General features: G+C 45.6%; 2 protein-coding genes, 1 long non-coding RNA gene and 2 other non-coding genes across 5 annotated transcripts; 2 read left to right on the top strand and 3 right to left on the bottom strand.

The window, feature by feature from the left end:
• Window positions 1-1,979: 1,979 nt before the first annotated feature.
• Window positions 1,980-4,446, bottom strand: LOC142021793 (uncharacterized). Its single transcript, XR_012647780.1, has 3 exons — window positions 4,279-4,446; window positions 3,088-3,194; window positions 1,980-2,175 (listed from the first exon to the last, which is right to left on the bottom strand). It is a non-coding gene; the product is annotated as an uncharacterized LOC142021793 (long non-coding RNA).
• On the bottom strand, window positions 2,315-2,444 carry LOC142021954 (small nucleolar RNA ACA64). Its single transcript, XR_012647829.1, has one exon. It is a non-coding gene; the product is annotated as a small nucleolar RNA ACA64 (small nucleolar RNA).
• An 874-nt stretch (window positions 4,447-5,320) lies between the features above and the next one.
• On the top strand, window positions 5,321-10,433 carry RPS2 (ribosomal protein S2). The gene is made up of 7 exons (XM_075010988.1): window positions 5,321-5,493; window positions 6,111-6,200; window positions 6,775-6,882; window positions 7,939-8,112; window positions 8,244-8,403; window positions 8,983-9,074; window positions 10,321-10,433. Exons 1-7 carry the CDS (start codon window positions 5,338-5,340, stop codon window positions 10,399-10,401), a joined length of 861 nt encoding a protein of 286 aa, XP_074867089.1. The 5' UTR covers window positions 5,321-5,337; the 3' UTR covers window positions 10,402-10,433.
• On the top strand, window positions 8,704-8,844 carry LOC142021952 (small nucleolar RNA SNORA64/SNORA10 family). Its single transcript, XR_012647827.1, has one exon. It is a non-coding gene; the product is annotated as a small nucleolar RNA SNORA64/SNORA10 family (small nucleolar RNA).
• A 1,677-nt stretch (window positions 10,434-12,110) lies between the features above and the next one.
• On the bottom strand, window positions 12,111-14,962 carry NDUFB10 (NADH:ubiquinone oxidoreductase subunit B10). Its single transcript, XM_075010625.1, has 4 exons — window positions 14,724-14,962; window positions 13,289-13,427; window positions 12,572-12,711; window positions 12,111-12,352 (listed from the first exon to the last, which is right to left on the bottom strand). The coding sequence occupies exons 1-4, from the start codon at window positions 14,869-14,871 to the stop codon at window positions 12,258-12,260; spliced, it is 522 nt and encodes a 173-aa protein (XP_074866726.1). The 5' UTR covers window positions 14,872-14,962; the 3' UTR covers window positions 12,111-12,257.
• Between the last annotated feature and the right edge of the window lie 481 nt (window positions 14,963-15,443).

Genomic DNA, 15,443 nt, shown 5'->3' with positions numbered 1-15,443 from the left:
CTGTTAGGCTACGTCTACACTAGCTCCAAACTTCGAAATGGCCATTCAAATGGCCATTTTGAAGTTTACTAATGAAGCGCTGAAATGCATATTCAGTGCTTCATTAGCATGCGGGCAGCCGCAGCGCTTTGAAATTAATGCGGCTCGCCCAGATGGGGCTCCTTTTCAAAAGGACCCTGCCTATTTTGAAGTGCCCTTATTCCCATGAGCAGATGGGAATAAGGGGAATTCGAAGTAGGCAGGGTCCTTTTGAAAAGGAGCCCCGTCGGGATGAGCTGTGCAGCAGCGAGCTGCGTCAATTTTGAAGTGCCGCAGCCGCTGGCATGCTAATGAAGTGCTGAATGTGCATTTCAGTGCTTCATTAGTAAACATTGAAATGGTCATTTGCCTGGCCATTCTGAAGTTTGGGGCTAGTGTAGACACGGCCTTAAAGTGTGTTAGGTTTGGAGGAAATACTGCCTTTTGTCTGCTGAAAAAATTTTCACAGGGACCCTCAACTTACATTAATTTTTAGGATGAAATTGGATCTGCTTATCGTTGTTTTACTTAAGTAGCATTTTTCAGAAAAATAACAAATTTTGAGCGAGGAGTTACTGTCTTATAACTCATTAAAGTAGAGCACAACATTCTCTTACTCCATAGATCAGCAGTTTTCAAACTTCTTGCACTGGTGACCCTTTTCACACAGCAAGCCTAAGTGTGCCCTTGCTTAATTAAAAACAGCAGAAGGTAATTTAATGAGTGCTTGGTACTGTCAACCTCATGAAGCTGATAGTTCATGAGTGCTATTGAACCTACTGGCAATACAAAGGAGTCATGACCCAGTTAGAAAAACCCTGCTGTAGACACCCTGCTTTGCCTGAGAAAGCATTAAATCCATTATCTTTCTACAACAGTGCCCCGGTCTCACTCTAGGCCTTATAACCTTGATGTTATAGAAGATGGACGTCCCGGGTACAAGAACATTGGGACCTGACTGGTTCTGAACAAGGGAGTTTTCTGAACGCTCTGTTGCCAGACCCCAAACCCGCACTGGCCCCCAATCCGTCACTCTAGTCCAGCAACAGAGTCCCGCTTTGCCAGTTTTCCTTCATGAGTAAGCACCCTTGGGGTCCCCGATGATGCCAAGCCACAGATGTTGCTAGACAAGAGTTCCAAACTGGAGAGGTTCAATCTGTACAAACAGAATAGCTCTATCCCAATACAATACCAAAAGAGAATCTTACACATTTGGCCTTTGTACTATACGAGCACAATATACTACTATCTTCTAAGGCATTGTTACAAGAAGCAGAGAATCTGGGTAAGGTACTGGACTGGAGTCAGAAGTCCTGGAGTCTATTTGCAGACTACTGACAGAGCTGATGTGTGATTTTCAGGAAACCATTTTAACTCCGAATTGCATTGGTGGGTAACCTATGACACAACAGCTGCATGCAGCCCATCAAGGTTCTATCTGTTGCCCACAAAACATTTTGTTTATTGTTGTCCATGCACAGGGCTTCCAAATTTTGCTGGTTTCTGTCAGGTTAGTTTTTTTTCCTACTGGTATTATTAAAGTGACACACACTCAAATCAAGGGCATGTAAAATGAGGTGTGTCCCAAGAGTGAGAGTTAGATGCTCACTCTGCAGCCAATCAAAGCACTGCTATGGTGCAGTTGGCACACCCTGCAAATTCTAGGTACACAAGTGCAGTTAGCAAAACTATCTTAACCCCCAAGACTGCCGCAGTTACAACAAGCTTGCAGCCTGTTCACTAGCTGAGGTTGCCCCTCAGTACTGTATTGCCTCGTCTATTTAACTGGTATGCTTTTCTGGGCAGGGACTCTCCTGTGTTTAGAGCACCAGGCAGCCTATAAACACTGCTCTAAATAATAATTAGAAGATTGACTACAATTTGACAGCCTGATCCTCGTAACCCATATCACGAAAACAGTCAGATTAGTTACTGGTCAACATAACGTGCTAAGAAAAGGCTGGAGATTCTGATTTATTCAGTGTCAAAGTGTCCACAAAGTGAAATTGCCTTCAACCTCTTTATGTGTACGCAGAACGGCTGTATTTAGCACATGCATACAGAAGGGGTACATATGTGAAATGTTGCAGAGGTGCTCAGTGGTCTTCCATGATAGTTCATGTGTGAGCCATAGCTCTTCAAACTCCCACAGCTGTGCTGGAAGGAAAACAGAAATGTACCTATTTAGAAACCATCAATTATACCAAAGAGAAACACCCCAGTATGTCCATCTATTCACAGGGGGTACCTTAATAGTGTTACTAGCATCCACCTTTGCAGGTCTCCTATTGGCCTGACTTATAGGAACATGGGTTTTATTCCCCACACACTAGGTCTGTGGGCAATAAGCTTAATGCTCCTGTTGCTGTAGGCACAGATATCTCCCCAGCAGCCACTGGAGAGGCCACAGGAGATTTTCAGGCAGTGCCAGAGAATACACAGTGCCCTCCCGCGTCCCAATGGTATTTTGTCTCTCTACGCTCCCTTGCCTTTCCTTCGATGGCAGGCACTCAGCCAGCTGAACAAATGTGAGACTCCAAGAGGCACAAGTAGAGTTACGCCTCCCAGAATTCCCTGAAGAAGTTGGCTCACACCCAAACAGAAGTGTGGAAAAGGGTATACTGGGTGAGTAGTGCAGTCCTGGTGACATATGCCCTCCCCTATTCCCAGTCAAACGTCCTTCCTCTGCCCTGTGACATCAGCTAACAATACAATCTCTTACATGCGAGCGAGCTGAAGTCCCCAGCCATCTGCTTACCACAGCTCCACACCCTGCAGCAGCAGTTACCACCCAGTTGGAGCCCACTCTTCCTCCCCCACAGCTACTGTGGCCCAAGGGTAGAAGGTTCTGGTCCCACTGTACACTACCATCCAACCTATTCACAGAAGGCATCTCAATATCAGGGGGATATGTATATTGAGGACTTTGTTTATTCTTTTATCAGGGAGGGGCATTTTGGGCCTAAACTTCAAGTTTTGTTCAGTCACTACTGCTGGGTTTGGTTTTATCTGATATGTTTATATTCCCATATCCCAATTTATGTGATTAGACTGTAATACAGTATTTACCTTTTTGGAACACACCTTTTGGCTCCTTATCCCTTTTCCTCATAAGGAAAAGTGGGACATCTACTTCCTCAGGTAATATACCCCGTCAAGGGTCAAAAACAGGAAAGCTGTAAAGAGAGAACAGAGAAATACTTAGATTATTTATTCTTCCGTTGCTTTAATTTTCTTCTTGCTTACAGCCACGTAGAGAGAGGGGAGGCTGGCAGGCAGCAACCCCATGCAGGAACTCAAGTAATAAAGGGAAAAAAAAGCATGGAAAGCACCCTTTTGAAGTATTCCTAAACTGTAAACCAATCAATTAACCTCTCTCCATAACCCACAGCTGCCCACAAAGCAACACATTACTTAAAGAAATACATGGGTAACGACATACCCAAAAGCAATGAGGGGTCCTGTGGCACCTTACAGACGAACAGAAATGTGTGAGCGTAAGCTTTCGTGGGCAAAGACCCACTTCGTCAGGTGCTGGACCTGTGTCTGACGAAGTGGGTCTTTGCCCACGAAAGCTTATGCACACACATTTCTGTTAGTCTATAAAGTGCCACAGGACCCCTTGTTGCTTTTGCAGATCTGGACTAACACGGCTACCCCTCTAATACTTGACATACCGAAAGAAGACAATGCATGCTTAATGGTGAGCAGGTTTGGCAATGGGCATCTGATGCCCCGCAGAAAATCTTCCGCGAAAAAAAGGCAGGAAACTGCCAGCTTTCAGGCTGCATATAAGCAAGCCAACGCTCACAATAAGCCAACATACAAGTGCATCTTGTTTTAAAATAAGGCTAAAACTAAGCAAATTCCCAAATGGTCCCCCTTCCCCCTAAACTAACAGACTGGATACTGCACTCCCTTGAAGCCTATCCAGTTCCCTTTGCCACCCTTTGCCTCCGCCCTCCCACTTGCCTGTTTGAACCTCCCCACCGCCTCCTCACCCCTGCCCCAAACAGCTCACTGGGCACAAAGCTGCATCATTTATTGTTCAAAATTAAGCAGCAAAAAACCAACCTTTAAGCTGCAAGTAACCCTTAACGTGGCTGCAGCATACCGCTGCTAGGGTCGCGCGCGTGGGGCTACCCGCCTTTCCCCCGCGCAGGCTGCGCAATGGGAACAGCTGTAACAAGGCACAGGGAGATCAGGAAAAGAACCGAACCCCCCCCACCCGCACGCTCTCCCAGGGAGTAAGGGACTCACCCGGCGAAGCCAGGCCCTGGCAGGGTAAAGCCCACGCAGGAGCTCAGCAGCCCCCTCAGGGCGCGGGAGCCGCCCCGGCTGAGCTCCGCCTGCCTCCTGCCGGGCTCCCCTCGTGCTCCACCTGCTCAGCGCCATCGCCATCGTCCACGCATGCGCGCTGCGTGCAGCGGAGGCCTCTGGGTAACGTGGGGGAGGCTCCGCGTCCTTTGCGCGAAACTCTCGCGAGAACTCGCCGTCTATAAATATCCGGCTGTGCAAAGCCGCGGCCTTCTAATCTGAGAGATCACGTAAGGCTCAGCTGCAGCTGTGGGGATCCGCTGCCATCGGGCCTGCCCGCGGGGCGGGAGGGGCAGGGCCGCGCTGTGCAGGCTCTGCAGGGGGTCGGCCATCCGTGTGTTGGCCCATTTCCTGCCTAGGGCGGGCTGCTTGGCCTGTTCTCGTTCCTGCGGGTGCTGGGTGTCGATGGCGGCTGAGCGTCGCGGGGGTGGAGGGAGGAAGAAAGGAGCGTGGGGGATGCTTAGGGCCTGGTCGCGGGGAGAGGAGGGGGTGAAGGAACGTGGGGCCTGGCTTCCGGGGTGCTCGGGAGGATGCCTGCCCAGCAGAAAGTGGAGGGATGGGACGTCAGCGCGGTAAATGGGAGCGTGTAGCGTCCCAAGTGCTGACGTGAGATGTGGGGATCAAGATGGTGCAATATGAAGAGACAAAAGCTTTTTGCTTGGGGACATCTTCCTTGCCTGTAGTTTTGGTTACTGATACTTCTCCTGGGTGTTCCTCGTGTGGGGATGGTGTGGCTGGTAGAGTGTTGGAAACGTGAGGAAACTTACTGTGGGAGTGTGGAGAGGAAATCGGAATCTATTTGGCAAAGTTCATTTGAAATGAATAACAGATGGTAAGATAATTGGAAGCTATGTTAAAGGGGGGGCCAGTTGTCCCTGTCTTGAGAGCAGACTATGGAGAACTGCACAGTCCTGGTTCCTATTTTGCTTTGAGAATGTGTGTGTTAAGACATTAAGCAAGTAAATCAGTAGTAAAAACTGTTTTGTTTATATTATATAGCAAATGGCGGACGACGCCGGTGCTGCGGGAGGTGCAGGAGGAGCTGCAAGAGGGGGCTTCCGAGGTGGCTTTGGTAGTGGTCTTCGAGGCCGTGGTAGGGGTCGTGGTAGGGGCCGGGGCAGGGGCCGTGGAGCCCGTGGCAAAGCAGAAGATAAAGAAGTAAGTATTTCTCAGTTCAGTGATCTTTACATTGTAAAGCCTAGACCTTCATTTTATTTGTAGTTCGAAGGGGGTGTCTGATATTGGGATGGAGGAAAATTGATGTGTGATACAAATATCATAGAACTGGATGGGACCTCAGGAGGTCATTGAGTCTAGTTCCCTGCCCTTATGGAAGGGCTAAGTACCACCTCTCCCCCCCCCTTTTTTTTCCTTTAAATTAGTTTTGCCCAGATCCCTAAATGGTCCCCTTAAGGATTGAACTCACAACCCTGGGTTTAGCAGGCCAATGCTCAAACCACTGAGCTAATCCACCCCACCACACTGTATTGGTATTAAATGTTTCACAAAGTTTACACGTGTGCATTTTACATGTAGATGCTGATAAGCATTTGTAGAACTCTGAGCTTCATGACAGGAGATTGCAAGTCTAGTAAATGTTTTCTCTAGTTGTACACTGTTTCCTCTGATGCTACACTTTAATAATATAATGTGTATGTCACTGATCAAAAATAAGATACAAATAACTTATTAATTGTAAGTGGTACAGCATAATTCTTGTATGCTTATGACACTGACTTGTCAATGACATTCATTTGGTGTTTTCTTTTTTACAGTGGATTCCTGTCACCAAACTTGGTCGCCTAGTCAAGGATATGAAAATCAAGTCTCTTGAAGAGATTTATCTCTTCTCCCTTCCAATTAAGGTAAAGCCTATAGGAACTGTGAAGGTGCCTTAGAAGTGCATACTAATATACAATAAAAATGGCTTGATTTGTAAAGGTAATAGATGTTGCTTTAGCCAATTCAGGAGCTCTGATTAAACAGATCTGTTCTGCTTCAGGGCACTGGAAGTACTTGAGTGATTAATAGTAAATGGGATTCATTTATTCGGGAATGGGTTGTTTTCTATTATCTTTTGAGGTATTTGGAATAGGCTACTTAAAGGTAGTATAATACTGCAGTATAATGCCCAACATAATGAAGCAGCTGTATTTTAATGAAAGGAGAAAATGCAGATTTCAAATGGCAGGTCAAATTCATTATGACTTAAGAATGGATTATACTATGTATTACCAGATATAGTTTTGAGTGTGTGTATTTTCTGTGTCAGATTATTCAAGTCTTATCAAAAGGATGTTCATATGGTCCAGATTGATACATAGAACTGTTCATTTTTGTGCTGTGTTGCAGGAAGTCTGTTTGTCCAATGCTCAGCCTGTCCTGAGGTAATGGGTAGGTTCTGAGCTGTAATTGACTAAGTTACTTGGCTTCTTGCAGGAATCAGAAATCATTGACTTCTTTCTGGGATCTTCCCTGAAAGATGAGGTTCTGAAGATCATGCCGGTCCAGAAACAAACCCGTGCTGGTCAGCGTACCAGGTTCAAGGTAGCTTTTTACTCTGGACTAAAATGAAAGCCGATTGTTTCATTTAACTGGGAATTCTTGCACATTTTGGATGATGTAATACCCCTGGTATATTAGGGTGGGCAAGGATGATGTCCCTCTAGCCTCTGTTTGCCAGAAACTGGAAATAGGTGATGGGATGGATCACTTGATTATTTGTTCACCCTTTGGGCATCTAGCATTAGTTACAGTCACAAGAAAGGGTGCAGGGCTAGATGGCTAGACTCAATATGGGTGCTCTTATGTTGTTGAATAATAATTTGCAGTACCTTTCTTGGTGTTGACAAAATAAGGTGATATTGGAATTACTAGGTAATTATAGGTGTTCATGAGACCGCCTACCAACTATAGAGGAAGTCAGTTTGTAAGTGCTGTGATGTTAATTTTTCTTTTTTTAAAATACCAGTTGTATCCTTCTGAATATAACCTTAGAGAGAGCTCTTATGACAATTTACATTACATTAATATTGCATGGTAGTGGTATAGTTCACCAGGAACTAGGTGTTGAGATTGTACTTGGTTGAAAGAGGAATGCTGTGACAGGTTAAAGGCAGACTTGCGGGCAGGGGGTGGCCCCAGAGGGTATTGAGCCCAAATTTTCTCCATTCTGGACTGTGGCCTAGGAACAGGGATTGAGAGTAAGTGTGTTTAACAATCTCCAGCCCCAGTGCCGTTTTGAGTAGCTGAAGTTGCTCTAATTTTATATTTGACTGGAGTGGTAACAGTTAATTGAAGGTCATAGTGTTTCAGCCAGTCCTGCTGTATGGGGAGTTGCAAGAGCAGTGGCAGTTTGGGATATTCCTGCACGGCAAATTGTGCTGCCTTTAATAGCCTCCTGACACTTCTGGAATTGTAGTGTAGGAGTTGAAAGACCAGGCACTTTTCAAGATTCTGATGGTGATGAAGGACATGGGGCAAAACTTGTGCTGGATGTGGTCTGAGATTGTAAAAGGAATTACAGGGTAGGTTCTCGTTGAAAAAAGATTTGTATGGGCAACATATGTAATTGTGGCTAAAGGGCTTTTCTTTTAATTTTAGGCTTTTGTTGCTATTGGTGACTACAATGGTCATGTTGGTCTGGGTGTAAAATGCTCCAAGGAAGTAGCCACTGCTATTCGTGGGGCAATCATCTTGGCTAAACTATCAATTGTACCAGTACGACGAGGCTACTGGGGTAACAAGATTGGCAAACCTCATACTGTACCTTGCAAGGTAAAAAAACAAAAACAAACAAAACAAAACAAAAAACCTTCACCTTCGGTCCATGCTGCATTTGAAAGCATGAAGGAATTTTTAAAGATTAAATATTCTAATAAGTTCACTGAATGAAACTTCTGTTTTAGGTTACTGGTCGTTGTGGGTCTGTTCTGGTGCGTCTGATCCCAGCACCCCGTGGGACAGGAATTGTATCTGCCCCTGTTCCCAAGAAACTTCTGATGATGGCTGGAATTGATGATTGCTATACTTCAGCCAGGGGTTGTACCGCTACACTTGGTAATTTTGGTAAGTTAAGTTTTGGAGCAGATGTCCAGTCTGATTTAAACTGTCTGGCTTAAAATCATACTATACCACTGACTGTTTTAGGTTTACGTTCGTTATATTCAGATGTAAAAGTTCCAGTGGATAGCTAAATTACGTTTTATTCAATGCGTCTTGTTTAGCCATTAAATTGTAAGACTAGGAATCAAACCCTGTATGCATGATAAATTTTGGCACAATCAATTCTGAGGTTAGTTCTGCCTTGTAATAAAGGCTTTGAGGCACTGAATTATTAAATGTCTTCCTGTGTGATTTTTGTGTAAAATTCTCTCAGCTCTGCTCAGTTACACTTGATTGAAGTAGTGTAATTGTCGTCATTGGAGAGAGAGAAGAAAATGAGTTCACAATGCACGGCAGAGGGACCGTACGATATGGTTTCCCTGTTCCTTTTTAAACTCTACATTTCTTTTCCCCCCTGAGATTGAGGCAAGCTCTGGCTTTTGTTGCCTGTCTTGTATCTTGCACATTAAGTCCCAGCCTTGTTGGAGGCCTTCTTGGTACATACTCTGTAACACAACATTAAATGTCTGATTTCCTCAATAGCTAAAGCCACCTTTGATGCCATTTCTAAGACATACAGTTATCTGACCCCTGACCTCTGGAAGGAGACTGTGTTCACCAAGTCTCCTTATCAGGTAAGAAATGGGTGCATTTGTTCATCTCGGCTCAGTGAGCCAAACTCGAGTAGGCTGACTTCATGAGGAGTGATCTTCCTTAAGATTTCTATAGGTGTTAATAAAATGACAGAGTTCCGTATACTCATAGAAATGTAGGCATGGAAGATACTTTGAGAAATTATCTAGTTCAGCCTGTGGGCTGAGATGGGACCTCAGTACTCTTAAAATCCCTAATAGATTTTGCCTAAGTTGGGCGGGGAACCTTTTTTATGTCAGGGCCACTGTCTCACAAACAAATCAGTGAGGCCACATAAATGAGAAGCCAAGAAATCCAGCAAAAACCTCACAACCCCTGCCCCAGCTGGGAAGCAGAAAGATGCACCCCCATTCCCTTTACACACCAGCCCCAGAGCTTAGGGTGGCCCAGTTAGTAGATTTTTGTGGGTCCCCCAGGCTCTGAGATGTCAAAAAGAGGGGTTCAGTATGTGGGAAGGGGCTGCAAGGAAAGGGGCTGAGGGGCAAGGGGGGATGCATATGGCTGTATTCCACTCTTCCCAGGTGCCACCCCCTGATGCTCCTTTCAGTTGTGATTCTGGCCAGTTGGAGCAATGTGAGGGGTTTGTGGGGAGGAAGCCTCCAGGTAGTGCTTAAGAGGGATGAGGAGCTGCAGTGTGGAGCAGTTTCCTTACCTACCAGGCACAGCCACACAAGTGGGAGCATGGGCTTTGGGTTGCTGGGGGAAGAGGTGGAAGGAGCATTGAGCTTTGGGTGCCAGATCCAGGCATCCAGCTCATGGGCCATCTGATACATAGTCCTGGTATTATGTGGTGTAAGAAACCTTCAGCCATGGGGGTTCTAGTCTGACTATCTAGGAACCAATTCCTAGTACGTTAACTAATTGTTTCCTTCCTGTATATATTAGGACAAAAGTAGCAATGGCTTTACCTTCAGTGAACTGAGAACTAATTGCTGTTCTTTTTAAGAGCTGAACTTATCAGAATCCTACAGCCTCTTTTTTTCCAACATTAAACATATCTTGTTTGACCTTTATTTGTTGCCTCTCTCAGACTGTCCAAGTTGGTCACTGGTATCTCTTGGATGTCAAGTTAGCCGAACTAAAAAATGGGGAGGCCAGGGAAGATCTTGGAGGTTCAGGGGAAGATAATCTAAGTTGTAAACACTCCGTTTCTAGTTTAAAATTGACGTACAGTGAAGCATGAAAAACACTTGGTTCAAGGTAGTGAATTGTCTTATTCTTTTACAGGAATTCACTGACCATCTGGCTAAGACCCATACCAGAGTGTCAGTGCAGAGAACCCAGGCAGCTGCTGTGGCAACTACTTAAATGTTTTTGTACAAAATAAAGTGACAAGTGAATGAGAGCGTGCTGTGTTTTTAATTGGTAGGATGGGAGAATGCAGATGATGGTGTGGATTTCTGTGTTAGTGAAATCTCTGTTCATGAAAAGTATCAGTACAGTAAAAGCTTCAGGTTCAGCTGAACATATGCTAAATGTGATTAATAGTCACTTGACTATTTGAACATCTGAATGGCTTTTTACAAATATTGCTGAGTGAAAGTGTTTCCCTGGTTGACTTTATCAGACTAATGAATTCAGAGACTGGCACTCAGTTGTTGAATAATTCACTGCTGGCACATAAATGCTACTTTTCCTCTGAGAAGCAAAGTAGGTTTGAATGACCAACATGTAATAGGATTACTAGAAGTCATGGTTGATATTTAGCAATATGCTTAAGAGGGAAGGCAGAGAGTAAAATGTAGTTAACGCTGAAAAGTCAGATCAGTGAGGTTGTATGCTCACAACAATACTGTTGGAAGCTGATGTAAAGATACCCACTATTAGCCCAGACTGCTACATCTTATTAATGAAGCTCTACTACTCTAGAATTGCAACAAAGGGTCCTGTGGCACCTTATAGACTAACAGAAAAGTTTTGAGCATGAGCTTTTGTGAGCAGACTCACTTCATCAGATGCTGTTCAGATGCTTCAGCATCTGATGAAGTGAGTCTGTGCTCACGAAAGCTCATGCTCAAAACTTTTCTGTTAGTCTCTAAGGTGCCACAGGACGCTTCATTGCTGTTACAGATTCAGACTAACAGGGCTGCCCCTCCGCTACTCTAGAATTGAGATCATTGGGTAAAGTATTTGTTCCTTGGGAGCTGATGCTAGCTTCTATGAAGTCAAACTACATAGACATGCATAGATACCATAGATCACTGAGATGTCCTCAAATTGCATACATCTCAGGTTAACGTTCAAGTTGCACAAAATTTGACTTAAAGGGGGTTGGGCAAGAACACAACCTGACTAACACAGAGGAGTCTAGTGTAGTAAAATGACATCCCACCCTCTGAGGTGGTAATTGGCAATTTGTATGCTTCTGGCCAAATCCATTATTAAAAGCCTGTAAATTTGTAGTGATTGTGTCAAGACTCCAGGGCTATCAGATAAATTTCTACCATTCAGAAAATAATTCAACACTAGTGATTCACAGGGTTAGTCACTGAGCCTCTTGACATGCTACAGTAGTCTAGTTAATGCTTATAGGGAAAGACAGATCAAGTCATACTTACAGAAGTAAGAGTTCTTCATAAGATACAGTTAAAGGTGCTCAACTTCCAAGCATAAGGAGTTGCCTTTTTAAAAGGCCAAAGGAAAAAATCTTTACAGAAAATTTTATGGACCTTACAAGTTCTTTGCAAACATTTCCCAGGTAAGCTTTGTTTTCATATCAAACTCCCTGTGAACAATTTTGCTTACACTGCTAGCCCCAGCACTTTCATTCGCATGGCAGTGCTAAGGGAATAGTGACAGATAGCGAGGTTCATCTGTATTCTGTCAAAACAAAAGTCATGTAGCACTTCAAAGACCAACGATTAGGTGATAAATTTTGTTCTGATAAGGGAGCATTAATGTTCTGCACTTCCAGGATGAGTAGGGCCACTACTGGTTTCTTTACCCCCCACAAAAAAAAAGGGTGGTTCTGAAAATGCATTCATCTCAGCAAGGCAACACCATCACAGGCTCTAGAATGTAATTGCTTAGAGATATTCTCTAAATGCTTTATTGTACAATTATGTGGTGCAACTCAAACCTCCAACAGCAAGGTATAGGTGAAGATTCACATAATATAGCATTCAAACCTTTGACTTCAAATATTACACACTGAGGATTTGAGCTCAGGCTTTTACTTGTGCTTTTCTTTCTGCTAACATTCTTTGTTTCTGCTTCATTAAACATGATCTAGCACCTCCCTTGGCACCAAGATCAGCATCTAAAACAAAACACAAGAAAAGCTGTAAAGCTTGATGCCTCACTGAAGACTACCCAGGTTTTAAATATCACTCTCCCCACTGAAGGAACCATTGCGACAAGTGCTCAGAAAGGAACGAGCATAGAGTTGCTCAAGGGCACTAGTTTCCAAATAGGTTTAGGATATTAAACAGCTTCTTGCATGCTCCCCTCTAGTCAGTCACAAAGAGGTCTTACTCACATCTATCTTCATAGGCCTTGGCGACCTCTTCAAACTGCTTCCTTTCATTTGCACAGTTTTGAATGAAGCTATGTCCTTCCCTCTGCTGGCAGGCACCAAGCCTTTCCTGAATTATCTTAAGGATTTCCTGATCAACTTTCCTGTGTGAAAGAGAGAGCACTGTGACTGCAGCAGTGGCAATAACTCTCTGCAACTGTAGACTATTGTAATAAGTCAAACTCTGGAGAGAATAAGAGGCCATTTAGCTGATTGTTTGGGCTAACAAAAGGTAGAACTACGCAAAATTAAGCCCCAGAGGCTTGGCAGCAATGCCATATGTAGTGGCATCAGATAACTCAGTAGTCTCAGAGCCCAGCAGACACCCTGCAGGAAAGATAAATGTAATTCTGTCAGGCATGGCTGAACATTAGCAGCTGCCCAGTATTTGAAATAAGCTGCTTTGTGCAGAAGAGATGATTCCTAAACTGGAACAGGTGCTGGGGGAAGCCTCTGTGCAGAATCTCACTTTTGATAAGGTTGATTAAATGATGCACACATTTCCAAACTTCCGTGGGCAGGGGAAGACTGTTTGCAGCTTCAGACCAAAGGAAAGCTACATACAAATTCCAAGAAATCTACTGCAGGGAAAAAATATAGTGTGCTCTAGCTGACCTTTAGTAGGTTTCTTCAACTAGATAACCCTCAAGGTTATTACAGTTATGTTGCAGATATACATACTTGTCCCTCTTCCACTGGGACTCAGCTTCAAACATGCATACATAGTCATCCTCCAAGCACTCAGTCAGATCTGGCACACGGCGGAAATTCTGATGATAGTAATAAAATTTGTTCTTTGCATGTTGTCGCTCAATCCATTCTGCAAGAGTCAACCATGACCATCATGCATTTTCAAGGTACTAATCAAAGATCTCTTCAAACAGTGCTAAACAACAATTGGACAGAACCAACTAAAAGAGCTACTGGCCACAGTACAGTTCTTGTTTAGGGTGGAAAGCATGCAAGACAAAAATTGTCTCTATAACCTAAAGCACACTAGGTGATTTGGAGGATAAAAATAAAAGGAATTTTCCAGTAGTATTTTGAGCTGTTACAAAATCTTGAGTTACTTTCCATACATCTTGTGTCATCAACTGGACAGAAATGACAGGTAAGATCAAGAGCATGTTCACTCATTCTCACTTTCCAGAGCTAACTACAAATAGAACAATAAAATGGAATATTAAGGAAACGTTACAGTAGAGCCATGTCTAAACATGCCCCTTGCTTTTAGAAGTGTATGTTAATGAGGCAATTCAGAACAGGTTAATGAGGTGTTGGCATGCATATTCAATACCTCATTAGCATAACGACACCCAGACATGCTTCAAAAGTGCTGCTTTTGAAACACAGACTGGCTGTATAGATGTGGGCTCTTCGAAATAAGTGCCACACTTTGAAATTCCCTTATTCCCAAATCAAAACTCCAGAGACGTGATCAGTGCATAATCAGGGGAGAGACTCCAGAGAGGGTATTGCACCAAAGGCTCCTGACACCATGCAGTATGACCAGAGGAGAGTGGGACTCACTCTCAGGGCACCAAGGATTATCTGTGGCAGGTCATAAGAATGACCATAGCAGATCAGACTAAAGGTCCATTTAGGTCATTATTCTGTCTTCCCACCATGGCCAACACCAGGTGCCCAGAGGGAGCGAACAGAGCAGGTAATCAGCAAGCCTGGTTTGATGGAACTTGGCAGGGACAGTCTCCCAGCACCAGTGGTTCTGTAAGCTGAATACTTGGGTGGCCACCCAGGAGAGACTCAAGTGCTGCTCAGCTGATTAGCAAAGTGCACCCAGCAGCATATGTTTCTCCTGGTCGTGCACATCCACACGTGCCTTGGTGCACGCAACAAAATTTATTCCACCCACGAATGGCAAAAATTAGCGTGAAACCTGCAGGGACAGAACAGCTGGCGATGGCCATGGAGCCGTCAGGCAGGGAGAAGTGCTGGGGTGGGGGGTGACTCTCCCACTAGGCGCCTGGCTCCCGTCACGGGGCCGAGGTGAACCCAGTCCCCAGCGCGCAGCCCCGCGGCGTTGGGCGGGAGACGGGGGTGAGGGCGCAGCAGGCCTCCCCTTGCACCGGGCCGCAGCCAGGGCCCGGGCCGCTACCTCGAAATAAGGTGACCGGCCCGTCGACGGTGTAGTAGAAGAGCTTCTGGATGATGGTGGAAGGGTGGAGCAGCGACTTCGGCTCCCCCAGGTCGGGGGTGCGGCTCGGCGGCCCCTTGTACACCTCCGGGTCCCAGTCATCCGGCATCACGACGCACTAGCGACCCCGGACTCCCCTTTGCCGCGGGCCCGGACAAGATGGCAACCCCCTGCACAAGCTGGAGCGGGGTCAGGAAGGGTCACAGGTGAAAGGTGACAACACGCATGCGTACTCCGGCTCGCGTAGTGCCTGCCGCGCTTCTCTTCGAGAGTCTCGTTCCCGGGGCGGAAAACGGAGCTCCGTCCAAGCCGCATGCGCAGTCGTACACAGTGCCCAATGCACCTTGGGATATGTAGTTCCTCTGTTTCTTACCCCCCTGACGCTCCTGGGCGCGCTCTCAACGAGCGTTGAGCGGGGGGCCCCGCCTTCGCTCGGCCCGTAGCAGCACGGGAAGGGGGGGGTGCTAGCGTGTAGCATGTGATTATATTAGAGCCTGGCAAGGGGGTGAGGGACAACGCCTCCCCCCGCCCCATGCAGCTCTCGCTACTTCATAATGCCGGGGGGCCCCGGGGAAATGGGGGCACCCCCCGTGTGAACTCCTGCAGGCCGGCGGGGAGGGCTGGGGTGGGCCGGAGTGTCTAGGGACCCCGGAAGCCCTTCCCAGGCTCAAGCCAGCTGCC

Source organism: Carettochelys insculpta, chromosome 16 (assembly GCF_033958435.1).
Source record: "Carettochelys insculpta isolate YL-2023 chromosome 16, ASM3395843v1, whole genome shotgun sequence".
NCBI classification, from domain to species: domain Eukaryota; kingdom Metazoa; phylum Chordata; order Testudines; family Carettochelyidae; genus Carettochelys; species Carettochelys insculpta.
This window is presented reverse-complemented; position numbering and strand designations above follow the sequence as displayed.